Source organism: Eleginops maclovinus, chromosome 12 (genome assembly GCF_036324505.1).
Source record: "Eleginops maclovinus isolate JMC-PN-2008 ecotype Puerto Natales chromosome 12, JC_Emac_rtc_rv5, whole genome shotgun sequence".
NCBI lineage: Eukaryota > Metazoa > Chordata > Actinopteri > Perciformes > Eleginopidae > Eleginops > Eleginops maclovinus.
The window spans coordinates 475,436-489,556 of NC_086360.1; the positions used below are offsets into that span (position 1 = coordinate 475,436).

At 41.4% G+C, this 14,121-nt stretch overlaps 1 protein-coding gene across 1 annotated transcript; it reads left to right on the forward strand.

Annotated features, from left to right (window-relative positions):
- The first annotated feature begins 818 nt into the window (after positions 1-818).
- LOC134873033 (fucosyltransferase 7) lies at positions 819-4,302 on the forward strand. The gene is made up of 2 exons (XM_063896419.1): positions 819-1,046; positions 2,029-4,302. The coding sequence occupies exons 1-2, from the start codon at positions 1,037-1,039 to the stop codon at positions 3,111-3,113; spliced, it is 1,095 nt and encodes a 364-aa protein (XP_063752489.1). The 5' UTR covers positions 819-1,036; the 3' UTR covers positions 3,114-4,302.
- The last annotated feature ends 9,819 nt before the right edge of the window (positions 4,303-14,121 follow it).

Consider the following 14,121-nt stretch of genomic DNA (forward strand, 5'->3'; position numbering starts at 1 on the left):
GAGCATCCTGACCCTCTACAGGTGCACCATAGAGAGCATCCTGACCCTCTACAGGTGCACCATAGAGACCATCCTGACCGGCTGCATCACAGCCTGGTACAGCAGTTGCACCACACTCAGCTGTAAGGCTCTACAGAGGGTGGTGAAAACTGCACAGCACATCACCAGGACGGCGCTGCCATCCATGGAGGACCTCTACTCCCAGCGGCTAAGAAAGAAAGCCCACAGGATTATCAAAGACCCCCATCACCCCAGCAACAAACTTTACATGTATAAAGACTCCTGCATTTACTTGGTCACTGACAACATGCTCTGCAACATTTATCTGATGGTATTTATTTTTGGACATGTATAGTCATATATTGTACATGTACATTGGTCTTGCAACACAATCTTGCACTATTTTTACTTGTCTTATTTGCATATATATATAGGATAAGAACATGCATTTTTGGGAGTAGCAGCCGAGCGGAGTATTTGGGATGCGCCCATGAAAAATGTGACTTGTATGTGTGAGTCTTTTGAGGGCGAAGCAGATTTTTAAAAAACGGTTACTATGTGGTAAGTACTTACAGGAGCTATATCACCCTGTGTCCCTTTCCTCTGCAGAGTTACAAGAACAGGAAGAGGAAGACCAGCTTGTGGTTTCATAATGAAAATGACAATGTGAGTGGCATCGTGCAAACAGCAGCTGCATGAGCAGCATAGTTCAGCTCAACATATGTGAAACAGTGTGGTTGTGTGGCACCCTTCTTAACCACCCTGTTACCTTCACCAAAATTAAATGAAACACACCTGAATGCAAAGTACCCACCAAGACGCTGAAGTGAAGATTGTAAGAAAATAAAGTCATAAATACTTCTCCATTTGAAATAGGTGCGGGATAAATTATTTATTTTTATTGGTTGCTGTTGACACCCCTGTCACACTGTCACACCCCTGCCATTGCAGAGCTGTGCGTGTCAAGCAAGATCATTTTTTTTGAGGGGGACAGGATTTCCTTTACATTAAGAATGTGTGAGTAGGACAAAGCTGCATGGCAGCAGGTAAGTGCCAACAACTCAGCCAGACTCGTTTTTATTTTCCTTCAAATCCACCTGCAGACATCTACATTTTCAGGACACATTAAATTCAACACTGAATACTGGCTTTGTCCTCAGGGTACAGGAAACTGTTAAACTGTTATTTAAAAGATACTTTATCCTCAACCCACACTATGTATCTATTCGAACATTGTTATCAGAAAGTGACTCATTTTTACACAATACACAGATGCATGTTTGTGCTTTATTTGATTCACAAATTCCTTTGACTTGTTTTCATTATTTGACAATAAACTAACCGTTAACTAACATTTATTTTTTGGAGCATGCAATACTTATGATGAAATCTGAAAAAAGCAAAAAAACAGAAGCAGAACTTACTGAAGAAACTGAGCAGAAGACAAACAACATCGAATATGTCATCAGATGTTCTGCAAGAGTTGTTTGATCATATTAGAGAAAAATGTAATCAGTAACCTAATCTAAGAATCACAATATAACAGTAATGTAACCTAATTACTTTCTGTCACTTTTGGATTACCCCAACATCAAACACAATGCAAATAAATAAAATAGAAAGAATGTGTCAACTCTTTTAAATTCAGGCTAGACCTACAGAATACTAGCGCTGACAAACATTTTTTTATTTTAATATATGAATTAAAAGCAAAAAAATGTGATAAAGTAATCCCCATTTTGAAAAATGTAACAGCAATCTGATTTCTTCTTTTCTTAATGTTACTGTAATGGAATACAGTTACTTTTTTATGTATCATGATTACGTAATGCTGTTACATGTAATCTGTTACTCCCCAAGCCTGTATAGGTGTTTCAAAATGAGCCCTCTGACACAGAATATTCAGTATGTCCTACAGTAGGAGATATTATGTTTTATGCACCATGCCCTCTGCAGATCATGCAATGATGTGAACACATAAAAGCTTAACTATACCTCTGATCTACCCTTCCTTCCTTCCTTTCTAAGAGTTCCATACTACTGAACAGTGCCCTTTTGACCTGAAACACACCCAGCTGGCAGCCATGAAGACATCTGGATGCAGAATCCTCCTGTTCATCCTTTCCCTCTCATCCCTGCTTTGTTACATCTTCTTGGACCCGGCGCTCTATCTGCAGGAAGCTCAACCAGCTGTCCATCAGAGAAACATCAGCATCCTGCTGTGGCGCTGGCCATTTGGCCGCTCGTACAGGCTCGACGGAGACAAATGCCTCGAGATGTACAACATCTGTCGCTGTTTCCTCACTGATAACACCTCCACCTTCTCCACTGCTGATGTGGTTGTCTTCCATCACCAGGAGCTGAAAGAAGGGTTATCATCGCTGCCCCTGCACCTGGACCGCCCATCATCCCAGCACTGGGTGTGGCTGTCCTTGGAGCCTCCTGTCAACAATGCAAACCTCACTCCACTCTCCGGCCTCTTCAACTGGACGATGAGCTACAGGCGTGATGCTGACATATACATCCCCTACGGAAAAACCATGCTTGGGCGGGAAGCACAGCGGTTCCAGGCTGCTCCTAATCGTTCATGCCTCGTCAGCTGGGTGGTAAGCAGATACCGGCCTCAGCAGGCCAGGGCTGCTGTTTACCAAAGTCTAAAGAAGTACATCCCCATACAGGTGTATGGCAAGTGGAACAAGAAACCCCTCTCAAACAAGAAGCTGTTGCCCACAATTGCAAAGTGTGAATTTTACCTGTCTTTTGAGAACTCTGAGGCAAAAGACTACATCAGTGAGAAGCTCTGGAGGAACGCTTTCCAAGCAGGGGTGGTGCCGGTCGTTCTCGGCCCCAGCAGGGCCACCTACGAGGCAATGACCCCCCCTGGTTCCTTTATCCATGTGGCTGATTTCAAGAGTGCAGCAGATCTGGCAACCTATCTGAAGCAAGTGGCTGCAGACAGGCAGGCCTACGAGGAGTTTTTTCAGTGGCACCACACTCACAGGATAAAGACCTACACTGACTGGAGAGAGAGGCTGTGTCAGATCTGTGTGCACTTCCCAAGGCTAGCAGCCAGCAGAGTGTATCAGGACCTGGAGAGCTGGGTTCACAGCTGACATTGCACCTCTTCATGCGTTCAGGTCGCTTTTTTATTGGCACAGCTTATGGTATGTGGCTACTACATGCAAACGGAGAATACCATACAGTGACAATGTGGTGTGCGATCACATGTCAGTCTGCCATCCAGTTATGGTTAACAGAGAACAGAACACATTTTATGTAAGATATATGAAAAAGCAGAAGTGGGAATTTGTGTTAGGTTGTTAAAACAGAAGCTCACGTCACTGATGACAGTAAATGAGGAGTACACATTTCTACTTCTGTTTGTTGTTGTCTGCTGAGGGCTGCAGGGGAATAGGCCAACTATCTGAGGAATATCTATATATATATATATATATATATATATATATATATTTATGTGTGTTAAATAGGCACAAAATGTACATTTCATTGTATTTGTTTGGAAAAAGGGGGATTCTGGACCTCATCTCCTTGTATCTCTTCATACATTTATTAAATATTGTTTACAGCCTACGTGTGTTTTGAAAGTGTTGCTTTCCATTGGCCTATAGGAAGACATGTTGTGGAAGGAAACAGATTGAGTGGTGCATGAAAAAACTCAGTTTTCCCTGTGGTCTTTCACGTTGTGAGAAAGCACAAACTCCCTCACTAACATTTGGCTAAATCCTTTGTCTGTAAAGAAAGGTAAGCATTTTACTTCAGAATTTCCTTTACTTCATTTAATCCATTTACGAAGGCAAATAAATGTACTATGCATTTCAATTAATGTTGCTTCTTAAAATGATGTTAAAAAGACACACCTCCATGATATGAATCACAGTTTCCTGTGTTCAGTCCTGGGAGCCATCTTGTGTCAGTGCTCAAAGAGGGAGCACACCTCCAAAGCACTCCTTATATGTGCTGTATGAGTAGTGTCATAGTGCCTTGTCTTGTTTTACTTCCTGTCTTTTAGTTTCCCCCTGATTGTCAGTGTGTTCACCTGTTGCCCTTGTGTTTCTGCTTGCCCTCCCCAGCTGTGTTTTGTCTTTGTGATTAGTCTGTGTATATAGTCTTGCCATCCCGTACGCTCCTTTTCAATGCGTCGTTGTTGTTCACTGTCTGGTCCCCAGTCTTACTGGGTTTGTTTCTAGTTTTGTTTGCTACTTTTCTTTTGTTTAACCTTGTGTAACGAAGTAAATAGGTTCCCTTGTAGTTATAAATAAAAAATAAAGTTATTAAACCCTGTATCATTGGGTCAGGAATTTTATTCTACAGTATTTTTATACAGTGTTGCATTATGGGTATCCTGCAGCAGGAAATACGGCGTCTGCTGCAGAAACGGGTCCGCAGGAGAAGTCTTTAAAAGTCATGTCATGATTGTATTGTACAAGAGACTTTGTTTTACACTTTTGTATAATATATGTGCAGTGGTGTAGTGGGGATTTTTTAAGTGAGGGTACGCTATTTGTGACGTCACCCCCCAAACACACACACACACACACACACACACACACACACACACACACACACACACACACACACACACACACACACACACACACACACACACACACACACACACACACACACACACACTCCCACCCAAACCACTTGACTGGAGGTGCCTCAGAATTTTTTTTCGAAGAGAGGTTAACATTGTGCTCTTCTCTGTTCCACTATGGGTGATACTGTAGGACCGCCATTCATCTCCGATTCGCGAACCTTGGGCTTTGAATACAGATAGATCACTAATGGACGTGCACACTTTGCAGCCCAGTTTCCCGTCCTTTGCATCGATCCAGGGATAGGCCTCCTTTTTTCTCTTCCACATCTCCTCAGTCCAGATCGCGAACGGTGAGCTGTCGGAGCTCCCCATAGAAATATGGGAGCTCCCCACCACCTCCGCGCTAGCATTAGCAGAAGATGTGGGAACTTCGGTGGTGGTGCTGGCTTGTGGCTCAGTCAACGTCTCTGGCTCCTGAATTTCATTGCTGACATCTTTCCGAAAATAAAAATCAATACTTTTCTGTCGATTTGACATTTTAATAACTACACTAACCACACTGAAATCAAAATAGGCTACACATCACATCCACGTTCTCGTTGTTTTTTTTTGTCTTGTTTTAAGTCTCAGGTTGATGACGATTATCGAATGTTCATGTTATGTTCATGTCGTAGCCAATATAGGTCACGGACCATAGACTGTATATATAGATGGACAGAGTGGCTCCATTCAGCTGTGTTCTATAGAATTGAAGCAACCGAGGCGACGCCATCTTTGAAAATTTGGAGCCAGTTCGAAGTACGCTTGCGCAGTAGAATCTGAAGCATGCGCAGTGAAGAGGAGGTCGCGATCAGACCCGCCCACTCATCGAGTGAAACACGCCCCTTATCGAGTGAAACACGCCCCCTTCTCCGTCCGTTCCCCACCACACACACATTCACATTCGTTCAGTCAGTCATTGTACGACATTCATTTGACTAGGCTATGCCTTTAATAAACTAGCAGAATGCCGAGGTACTCGGTAGCATAACGTTAGCGAAGTTAAACCGCCTTCATAGCGAAAACAGCTGTCATAACGTTAACATTAAATCTCATTAAATGTTACCAAGAACTGTTAATGTTAAAGTTTGAAATCCTTCACGTACACGGCTTCGTCTAAGAACTATCACACCATCGTTACATAAAATAAACTGACAATATACTGACAATGATTAGACTAGTTCTATCTTTAAATTAATAATGCATAGTACCGCTGAATGCTGAGGTAAATTAACCTGGTAACGTAACGTAACAGATTGCCAACTAGATCGCTATTCCTGGCACAATGTCAAATAAGATACATAAATAATAACAATAATAACCATCCTTCTACCTAATGTCACTAAGAATAATGTTATTTGTTAATTTCACCTCATGTATTTCACAGAGCACGTCAAACACCCTCATCGCAAAGCCAGCTGTGACAGCTGTCATTAAATATTCAGCCTAGAATATTTAAACGTACGTTAACTTTTTTCTCATTAGAAATCTCGATGTTTCGAGCGTCTTCAACATACAAATCTATCTGTTTTTCGTTGGTATATGACCATAATCCTTTCAAGGATGTCCGAAAATCTATAGATTACTGTCAAATTAAGTTAACTTTCTAACGTTAGCGGCTAAGCTATCGCTACCGTCATTTTAATGAGTTCGCTAGCTAATATTAAGTTAATATTCACTTACCGAAAAAACTGCACAGAGCTCCCCTGAGATGGCCTGTTAGTACAATCAACAGCACAACACGACATGACTGTCAATATATAAATGTAAAGTAATAACAGCAAATAAAACAAATATGAGTTGCCTGACAAAAGAACACCACTACAGCCGAGCCTACAGCTACTCTGAATGAAATGAAATGTTGAAGGAGGTTGCAAGCGGCTGCACTGTCAATCAAAGTGTAACCACGCCCCTTTTATATTTATTAAAATAACATTAAAGAAAATAATTTCTCGGGAAAAAGAAAAATGGTGTGATGTGAAGCACCTTGAAAGCTATTTTTTCGAATAAAAAGTTGTGGATGCAAAATTTGTTTTAGGTGAGAAAAGTGACATAGAAAGTTGGTTACTTGCCCATTGAAAATACATGGGAATGGGCGGAGCTACGCATTGTACTGCAGCCAGCCACCAGGGGGCTCTGGACTAGCGCTTGCTTCACTTTTAACGGACGAACCTCTGTCCATCAATATATACAGTCTATGTCACGGACAGATACTGGGGATGTCTTATGTAGCCTATGTAGGTTGTTCTCACCATTGCCAATATCTCCGGATTGACATTTGAGTTGTAAGCTATTTTTTTTTTTTTTTTTTTTTTTGTAGCCTAAGCTATTTTATATTTATTATTTTTTTATATATCACGTCGGGAGAAGTGGGTGGACGGCGTACCCCCGCGTCCAACGCCCACTACACCCCTGTATATGTGTAAGAAATAAAATAACATTTCTTACATATGCCATCCTATAAATCAAATGTTGGCGATGTTTGGCACCAGTGGCGGCTGGCCAATAGAGGGCGCTAGGGCGCCGCCCCACCACTCACCTCTCACCACATTTCCTTGAAAAAGACATAAAAAAAAAATAATAATAAAATAAAAATATTTCGAAATATATGTATATATTTTTTTAGATGTGCAAGATAAATATTTCATAGTTAATGATGAGTAAAGTTGTTTCGTTCGTTGACATTGTCTGATTGGTGACGTATTTCCGCCCTAGGGCGCAGGAATCTTTGCCCATAGACTCTCGTTAAAAGTTGTACATGCGCAGTAGCTCCTCTTCAATACAAGAGATAGGACGATGTTGGGGCGCACCTCTCCTGCGCCCCGAGCTGAATGCAGCTGGATTTGGCGGCGGGGCTGACGTCACAGCCTTCTGTCATAAAGTATGTGTATTGTCCATGTTATATATGATATATATTATTTAAATATATAGATATAGAGATATATCTAGAGATAGATAGAGAGATAGATATAGAGATAGATAGGTATATATATATATATATATATATATATATATTGGCCATCTGTATAGTAATATAGCACATCTGTATATTTGTTCATACTACATCTGTTTATACTTTGCCAATTATTCCCACCTCTTTATACTGCCCTTATCTTTACATAATCACTCTTAACTGCATATACTGTACATACTCTATATATCACAGTTGTTTCTCTTTGCACTTCTATCTATCTATCTATAATGTTGTTTTTGTTGTTTTCATTTATGTAAATACACTCGTTTGATACCTTAGTACATGTATGCATGCTTTTTATTTTATTTTATACATTTTGGAGTTATAGCCCCCCCTGGAGAAAACTCCACCAGCCGCCACTGGTTACCATTAACAACCAGTATCGATAGTCTAACGGTTGATCGGCGTCTAGCTAATCGTTTTATTATCATGTTTCGTATTGATCGTATATATTTGTTTTTAACAAATTAAAAACGTACGTACAAAAACAATGCCAAGGGACGCAAACACAGCGTCACCATCTACGTGTCTTTGCGGGCCGGTATAAACAAACAAGTTAACCATGACAACTAAATTAACTACGAACTACTTTCTATAACGACAGCACTAGGCTACAAATCAATAAATCAGGTTGTTACGCATGGACTGCGCGTCGTGGAGTTCTTTGTCCCGCTGCGTCCATTAACTTTGTGTAATGTACACCTCGACGGCCGTTATCCCTTACGAATTGAATTAAGAACACAATGAATTGAATTATTAACTGATCAACAAAGAGGCTAATGCCATGACTTTTGCTCACAACACAATAATTGTTTACTCCCAAATATTTTGAAGACGCACAGATTACATTTGGGCACATATGTGACTAAAATGTTTGTAATTTCAAGTCCTGAATAATATTACTTGATTACTTAACTTACAGTCATATTATAGTAGCCTACTCTTGAAAATATTTGGGCCAGGCTAATTTGGCTTATATATCTCTCTCTTGGCTATCTCCACTTTCCAATCATTACTCTCCTAAATAAAAGCTATAAGTCTTATATGGTGCACCTGGACTGAAAGGTTTCGTATTTCATATTCATATCGAGTTCCATAAAATTCCAAGACTGTCTGCATCACAAATTACTATCCTGTGAAATCCTTTAGACTCACCTTTCTAGTAGAGGATTCTCCCCACTCACTCTCTTTGGTCCTCTGCCCTGACTCCTACAAGTCAATAGGGGTGGTGGAGTGATTATTATTACCATAATGTATCATTACTATTACTATTATTATCCACTGAAGATATCATATGTGAATGTGCTCAGCTCTTGTTTCACTGTGTGCATGTGTTAAGTTAGAAACAAAGCTGATATTCCAGAAGGAAGTCCCCCCATAAAATTCAAAGACTGTCTGCATCACAAATGACTCTATCCTGCGACTCACCTTTCCAGTAGAGCTCTCTCCCCTCTCACTCTCTCTGCTCCTCTGCCCTGACTCCTATAGGTCAATAGGGGTGGTGGTGTGATTATTATTATTATTATTATTATTATTATTATTGTTGTTATTATTATTATTATTATTATCATTATTATTATTGTTATTGTTATTGTTATTATTATTATTATTATTATTATTATTATTATTATTATTATTATCATTATTATTATCATATTATTCTTATTGTCATTATTATCCACATAATCATACGTGAATGAGCTCAGCTCCTGTTTCACTGTATGTATCTGATGCTGGAGCTGATGCTCCAGAAGGAAGTCACCCAAAAGATATGGAAAAATCCCACTTGAAAAACAACACTGTGTAATATTTTTACATCAGACCACCATTACATGTTTTATCTCTCGCACCCCCTGATGGCAGGGGTACGCGCACCACACTTTGGGAATCCCTGCTCAATGGCAACGTTAGCTCACCTTGCCATTGGTGTGTTAACGGGGATTTGGCTGACAAGCTTTCTAAAAGCCGGCGATTCCACAGTTGACGGAGGCTGCATATCTTCAACACTCCGCCAAGAGTCTCTGAACTTCTCGGGGTTCAAGTACCATAGCCAACCAAGTCTCACACATAAACGTATAATAGCTACTTTGGTCCACAGGGCAAGACGTACTCATTTAACGAATAACCCTCACAAGACGTAACATGGATACGTACGGAAGAGAGGGCCACATGGAAAAAAATGTTGGGGGGTGTCAGAATTCTGACTTCAATTTCAGAATTCTGACTTTAAAGTCAGAAGTAAGGGTTGCTGTAGTGGCCTAACCTCAGTGCCAGAGGGGTCCCGGAGGAAAGCATATTCTAAATGGCAGAACAAAAGGTGAGTTATGAATCTATTTGCGTTGTTTTGACGTTCGTAAAACAATGCAAAGGCGTTAGAATGTGAAATGCAGACCATGTTTAATGTTAGAAATAATCAATATATTGAAACGGAACATGAAAAGATAATTATGATAAATATGTTAACCTATTAAATGTATAAGTAAACACCTTTTGTCAAATAGAGAGACAGACACCTGCTCCGTTGGGGGTCCTGCCGTCACCTGTTCTGATGGGGGTCCCGCCAACACCTGATCCTGCGCTGTTTGTGGTCACGCCGTCACCTGTTCTGATGGGGGTCCCGCCAACTCCTGCACCTGCCTCTTCCGGGGTCCCGCTAACACCATTACCGCCCGGGTTCCCGCCAAAGCCATGTCCTGCCTCTTCGCGGGTCCCGCTGATGCCAGTACCAACTGGGGTCCCGCCGACAACAGCTCATGCCCCGTCGGGGGTCCCGCCGACTGGTGCTCCTGTCTCCTCGGTGGCCCTGCCGCCTCCTGCTCCAGGTGCTCCTTACTTTCCTTCAGAGGCATCTCGCCGTCCTACAGCCCGTCGTCCAGAGGCGTCTCGCTGTCCCCCGGAGCTGTCTCGTCGCCTTCCAGACCGTCCTCCACTTCTGTCTCGCCGCCTTCCAGGCCATCCTCCGGAAGTTTCTCGCCGCCCTCCGGAGCTACTCCACTGTCATCCAGGTCGTCCTCCAGAGATCCCTTGCCACAAGGCCTGTCCGTGCTTTGTCTCGTGCTCTGCCTTGCCCGTGGGCCGTCGGCCCGAGACGCCCTTCTCGTCCTCTGCCATGCCCCCGGGTCGTCCACCCGAATCCCGCCTCCGGACCCCCTCCGCCCACCCTTTTGGCCTTGGTCATGCGTCCCTCTTCCAGACCCCCTCCACCCACCCTGTTGGATTTTTTGGGACTTTGTTGGGACGTCTGGAATCCGTCCCTAGAGGGGGGGGTACTGTTGTGTCTCGGTAGCTTGATTTCCCCTCCTTGGTTGTCCCTCCCCTTGACCTGATTAACTGCCCCACCCTTATTGTTTACACCTGTGTTCACCGTGTATATTTAAGCTGTGTTTGTCTCTGTGCCGAGTGCCAGATCGTTTTGGGTTTTCGCCGCGCTAGTGTGCGTTGTGTTTAGACTTTTGTGACTATGGAATATAACCTCTAGTAAAAAAACTTTTTTTGGAAACTCTTTTTGTGTCGAGTCGTGCATTTGGGTTTTATCGTTTTATTGTGCCCCAGACGTAACACAATGTTTAATTAAATTGTTCAATAAAAAGAAAATACACACTAAATGTAATCATAAGGGAACAATAGGTTGATTTTGTATGTGTTGATTATCCATGGAGAAGGCAGTGGACATCATTCAAAGAGAGGGCCGTTCAATGTAGACTCACTGAAATGACATGAATTAGTCTATATGAATGTTGATTGTTGACAATACACCATCATATTCCAAACATGAATAGCTTTAAATAAGAAATATTTCAAGGATTAATTTAGCATTGATGTTATACCTTTCTATCAATCCTTCTGTGTCCAGAGGCATCCCAGCGCTGGAGAACTTTTTCAGGATCCAGTGCTCTGTTTCTATGGACGTGCGTCATTGCAAGTCCTGAAAGCCTGTTGTTTCCCATGCTTGATCGTAGCCAGGTTTTCAGCCGCCTCAATGCAGAGAACGACCTCTCACATGAACTGGTAGTGTGAGGTAGATGGAGAGGATACAGTGGATGTTGGGGTAGCACTGCATTTCTATCTGATTCAATGTTTCTTTTCCTGTTGATGCCAGCAATGTTGGAGGTTGGTTCTTTACCTTCCATCTGTGAAGCTCCTGGTTGATGGAGTCTGGCTGAGGTAGGTCTTCAATGTACCATGACACCATCATTTCTTGCTTTTGTTTTGTAAGTCCAGACAAAGCTGAAGGTATTAGATATATAGCAGGCTAGCTAGCTCTAACCTGCTGTTCAGTTGGCTTGTCACATGGTCAAAAAAACAGATTGAGTCTGTAATGTTCTTCAATTGACTGTGAGGGTGTGTTCGCTCTGTTTTGCTGCCTATTGGTAAGAGAGTAAGAGTGGTTCAGTTTTCTAGGTTGACAATACTACTACTGTATTAGGGGGGGAAATAGCATATAAGCTAACACACTTGCTGCTAGCTTAACATGGTCTGCATTTCACATTCTAACGCCTTTGCATTGTTTTACGTACGTCAAAACAACGCAAATAGATTTATAACTCAGCTTTTGTCCTGCCATTTGGAATATGCTTTCTTCCGGGACTCCTCGGGCGCGCAGAAACTCCGTTACCTCCTTCATTGTTCCGTACTGCATTATGAGTGTCTCCCACTGAAGTTAGGCCACTACAGGAAACCTTACTTCTAAGAGAAAAAGTCAGAATTTTGACATCCCCCAAATGTATTTTCATGTGGCCCTAATCCTCTTCCGTAGATACGTATTTTTTTCCTATAGATTTCTAATGACCAGATCCCGTCATGTGATCGTCAATCTTCCCGGTGTGAAAAGAAAAAACATGGCGGTCTCCCAGCTAATTTTTAGTGCAAAATCCTAAATTATAGGATACTTTGGCCATTATAATGCTTTTTGATTACATTTTCTAGCTTAAAGTGTATATTTTTGTTTTCAGAAACTACTAGGCCTACTACTATTAACTACTGATCTGTAGTTTGATAGATATTACGGAGATTACTTCAGGTCTTGCCAGGCAAACGTATACTATGCGCGCACCTCCTGTACATTAGATTGAAATGTCTATCCCCCCATTAATTTCTATTGACCAGCGTCCATGTCAAGTTATCGTCAATTCTCAAGGTATTTCCGGTCTTGGAGTTGTCAATTAGGTGTCAGCTCACTCTCAATTCATCATTGACGTTTGGACCGGATCCCGTCTTGGCGTTACTTTCAAACGCACCGGGAAGCCCTTATCATCACAATATTTGTTTTTTCTACTTTATTTTTATTGTATAATGTCGGACTTTTCACCGCCAGTTCTTTTCATTTCAAAATAAAGTTTATATTGTGTTCGTTATTATTTTTGTTTATTAACTAGACAACTTGGTCCTGTTATAATGAAATATATCAGACATAAACTAAACCGGAAACAGCAGTGTATTTTTTGTAATTTAACCTATTTAGAACTTACAATACAATATCATTATCATATGCGCAAAAATAACTGTGAGTTCACATCAAAGACAAGAAACATAAATTATACATCCAAAAAGCTTCAGGGGGATTAAAAAAAAAAGACACATAATAATGAAAGAGGCATTAAGGGGCATACTTAAAATAATACACTGTTCTGCCCTTTATATATATTTCTAATAAGTAGGCCACCTGTCATATATGTGTCCACTTGACTGTGTTTTGGCGGAACCTAATGGTGGTTAAGTAGCACTACCGCATTGTTTGTCAATTGATGCTGCTGCCAGTCCATGCTTGTTTCATTCTTAGTGTAGTTCACGTCTAAGCTAGGTATACGCATCATCTGTGAGTATAATTGTCAGACAAACTGTCATAAAGTGAGATATATCTTGGAGCGATGTTTGTGAAGATGATGAAGAAGTCTCCGGAGACACCAGCTTGTATATAATAAGGTTTATTACAAACAGCATATCATACACCAACACGGGCAATACGAGGTTCCCAGAGCCAATTGTGGAAGTCCCCCGAACTCTCTTTTTGGATGCAATTTATAGAAGAAAATGTGTGTGCGTGTCCAATGTGTGTGTGCTCACAGGAGGTAATCAATGACAATGTATGCCTCACTAAATGACATGTATCCGTTCATATTCCCGATGTTGTTATACAACATCCGATTGCCCACCATATGGCCCCTGAACGACATCTTCTCTGCACTCTCTATGACCTCAGAGAGTAACTAACTGAACGGATTTAATACACCACATATTACCCCCTTCGAGACTACACAGAGTCTCGAAAAACAAAAGAATAAACCAGACATGACTACAATTCTGATAGAGATAACAATTCCTCCACTACATGCTTTCTACAGCGTAACTTTAACACTAATATAATTTTATGGAGAGGGGGAGCGAAAAACCTGTCCGGCAGCCATCTTCCCAAATTACCCTCAAACAATCTAGACAGGAAAATTCTCCTACGGCCCCTCTGCCTTAGGCAACCACACGAAGTACTCCAGACCAATCAAAAGGAGGAACTGTAATTATTTATAACAATATGTGTAGAATATAACTTAAG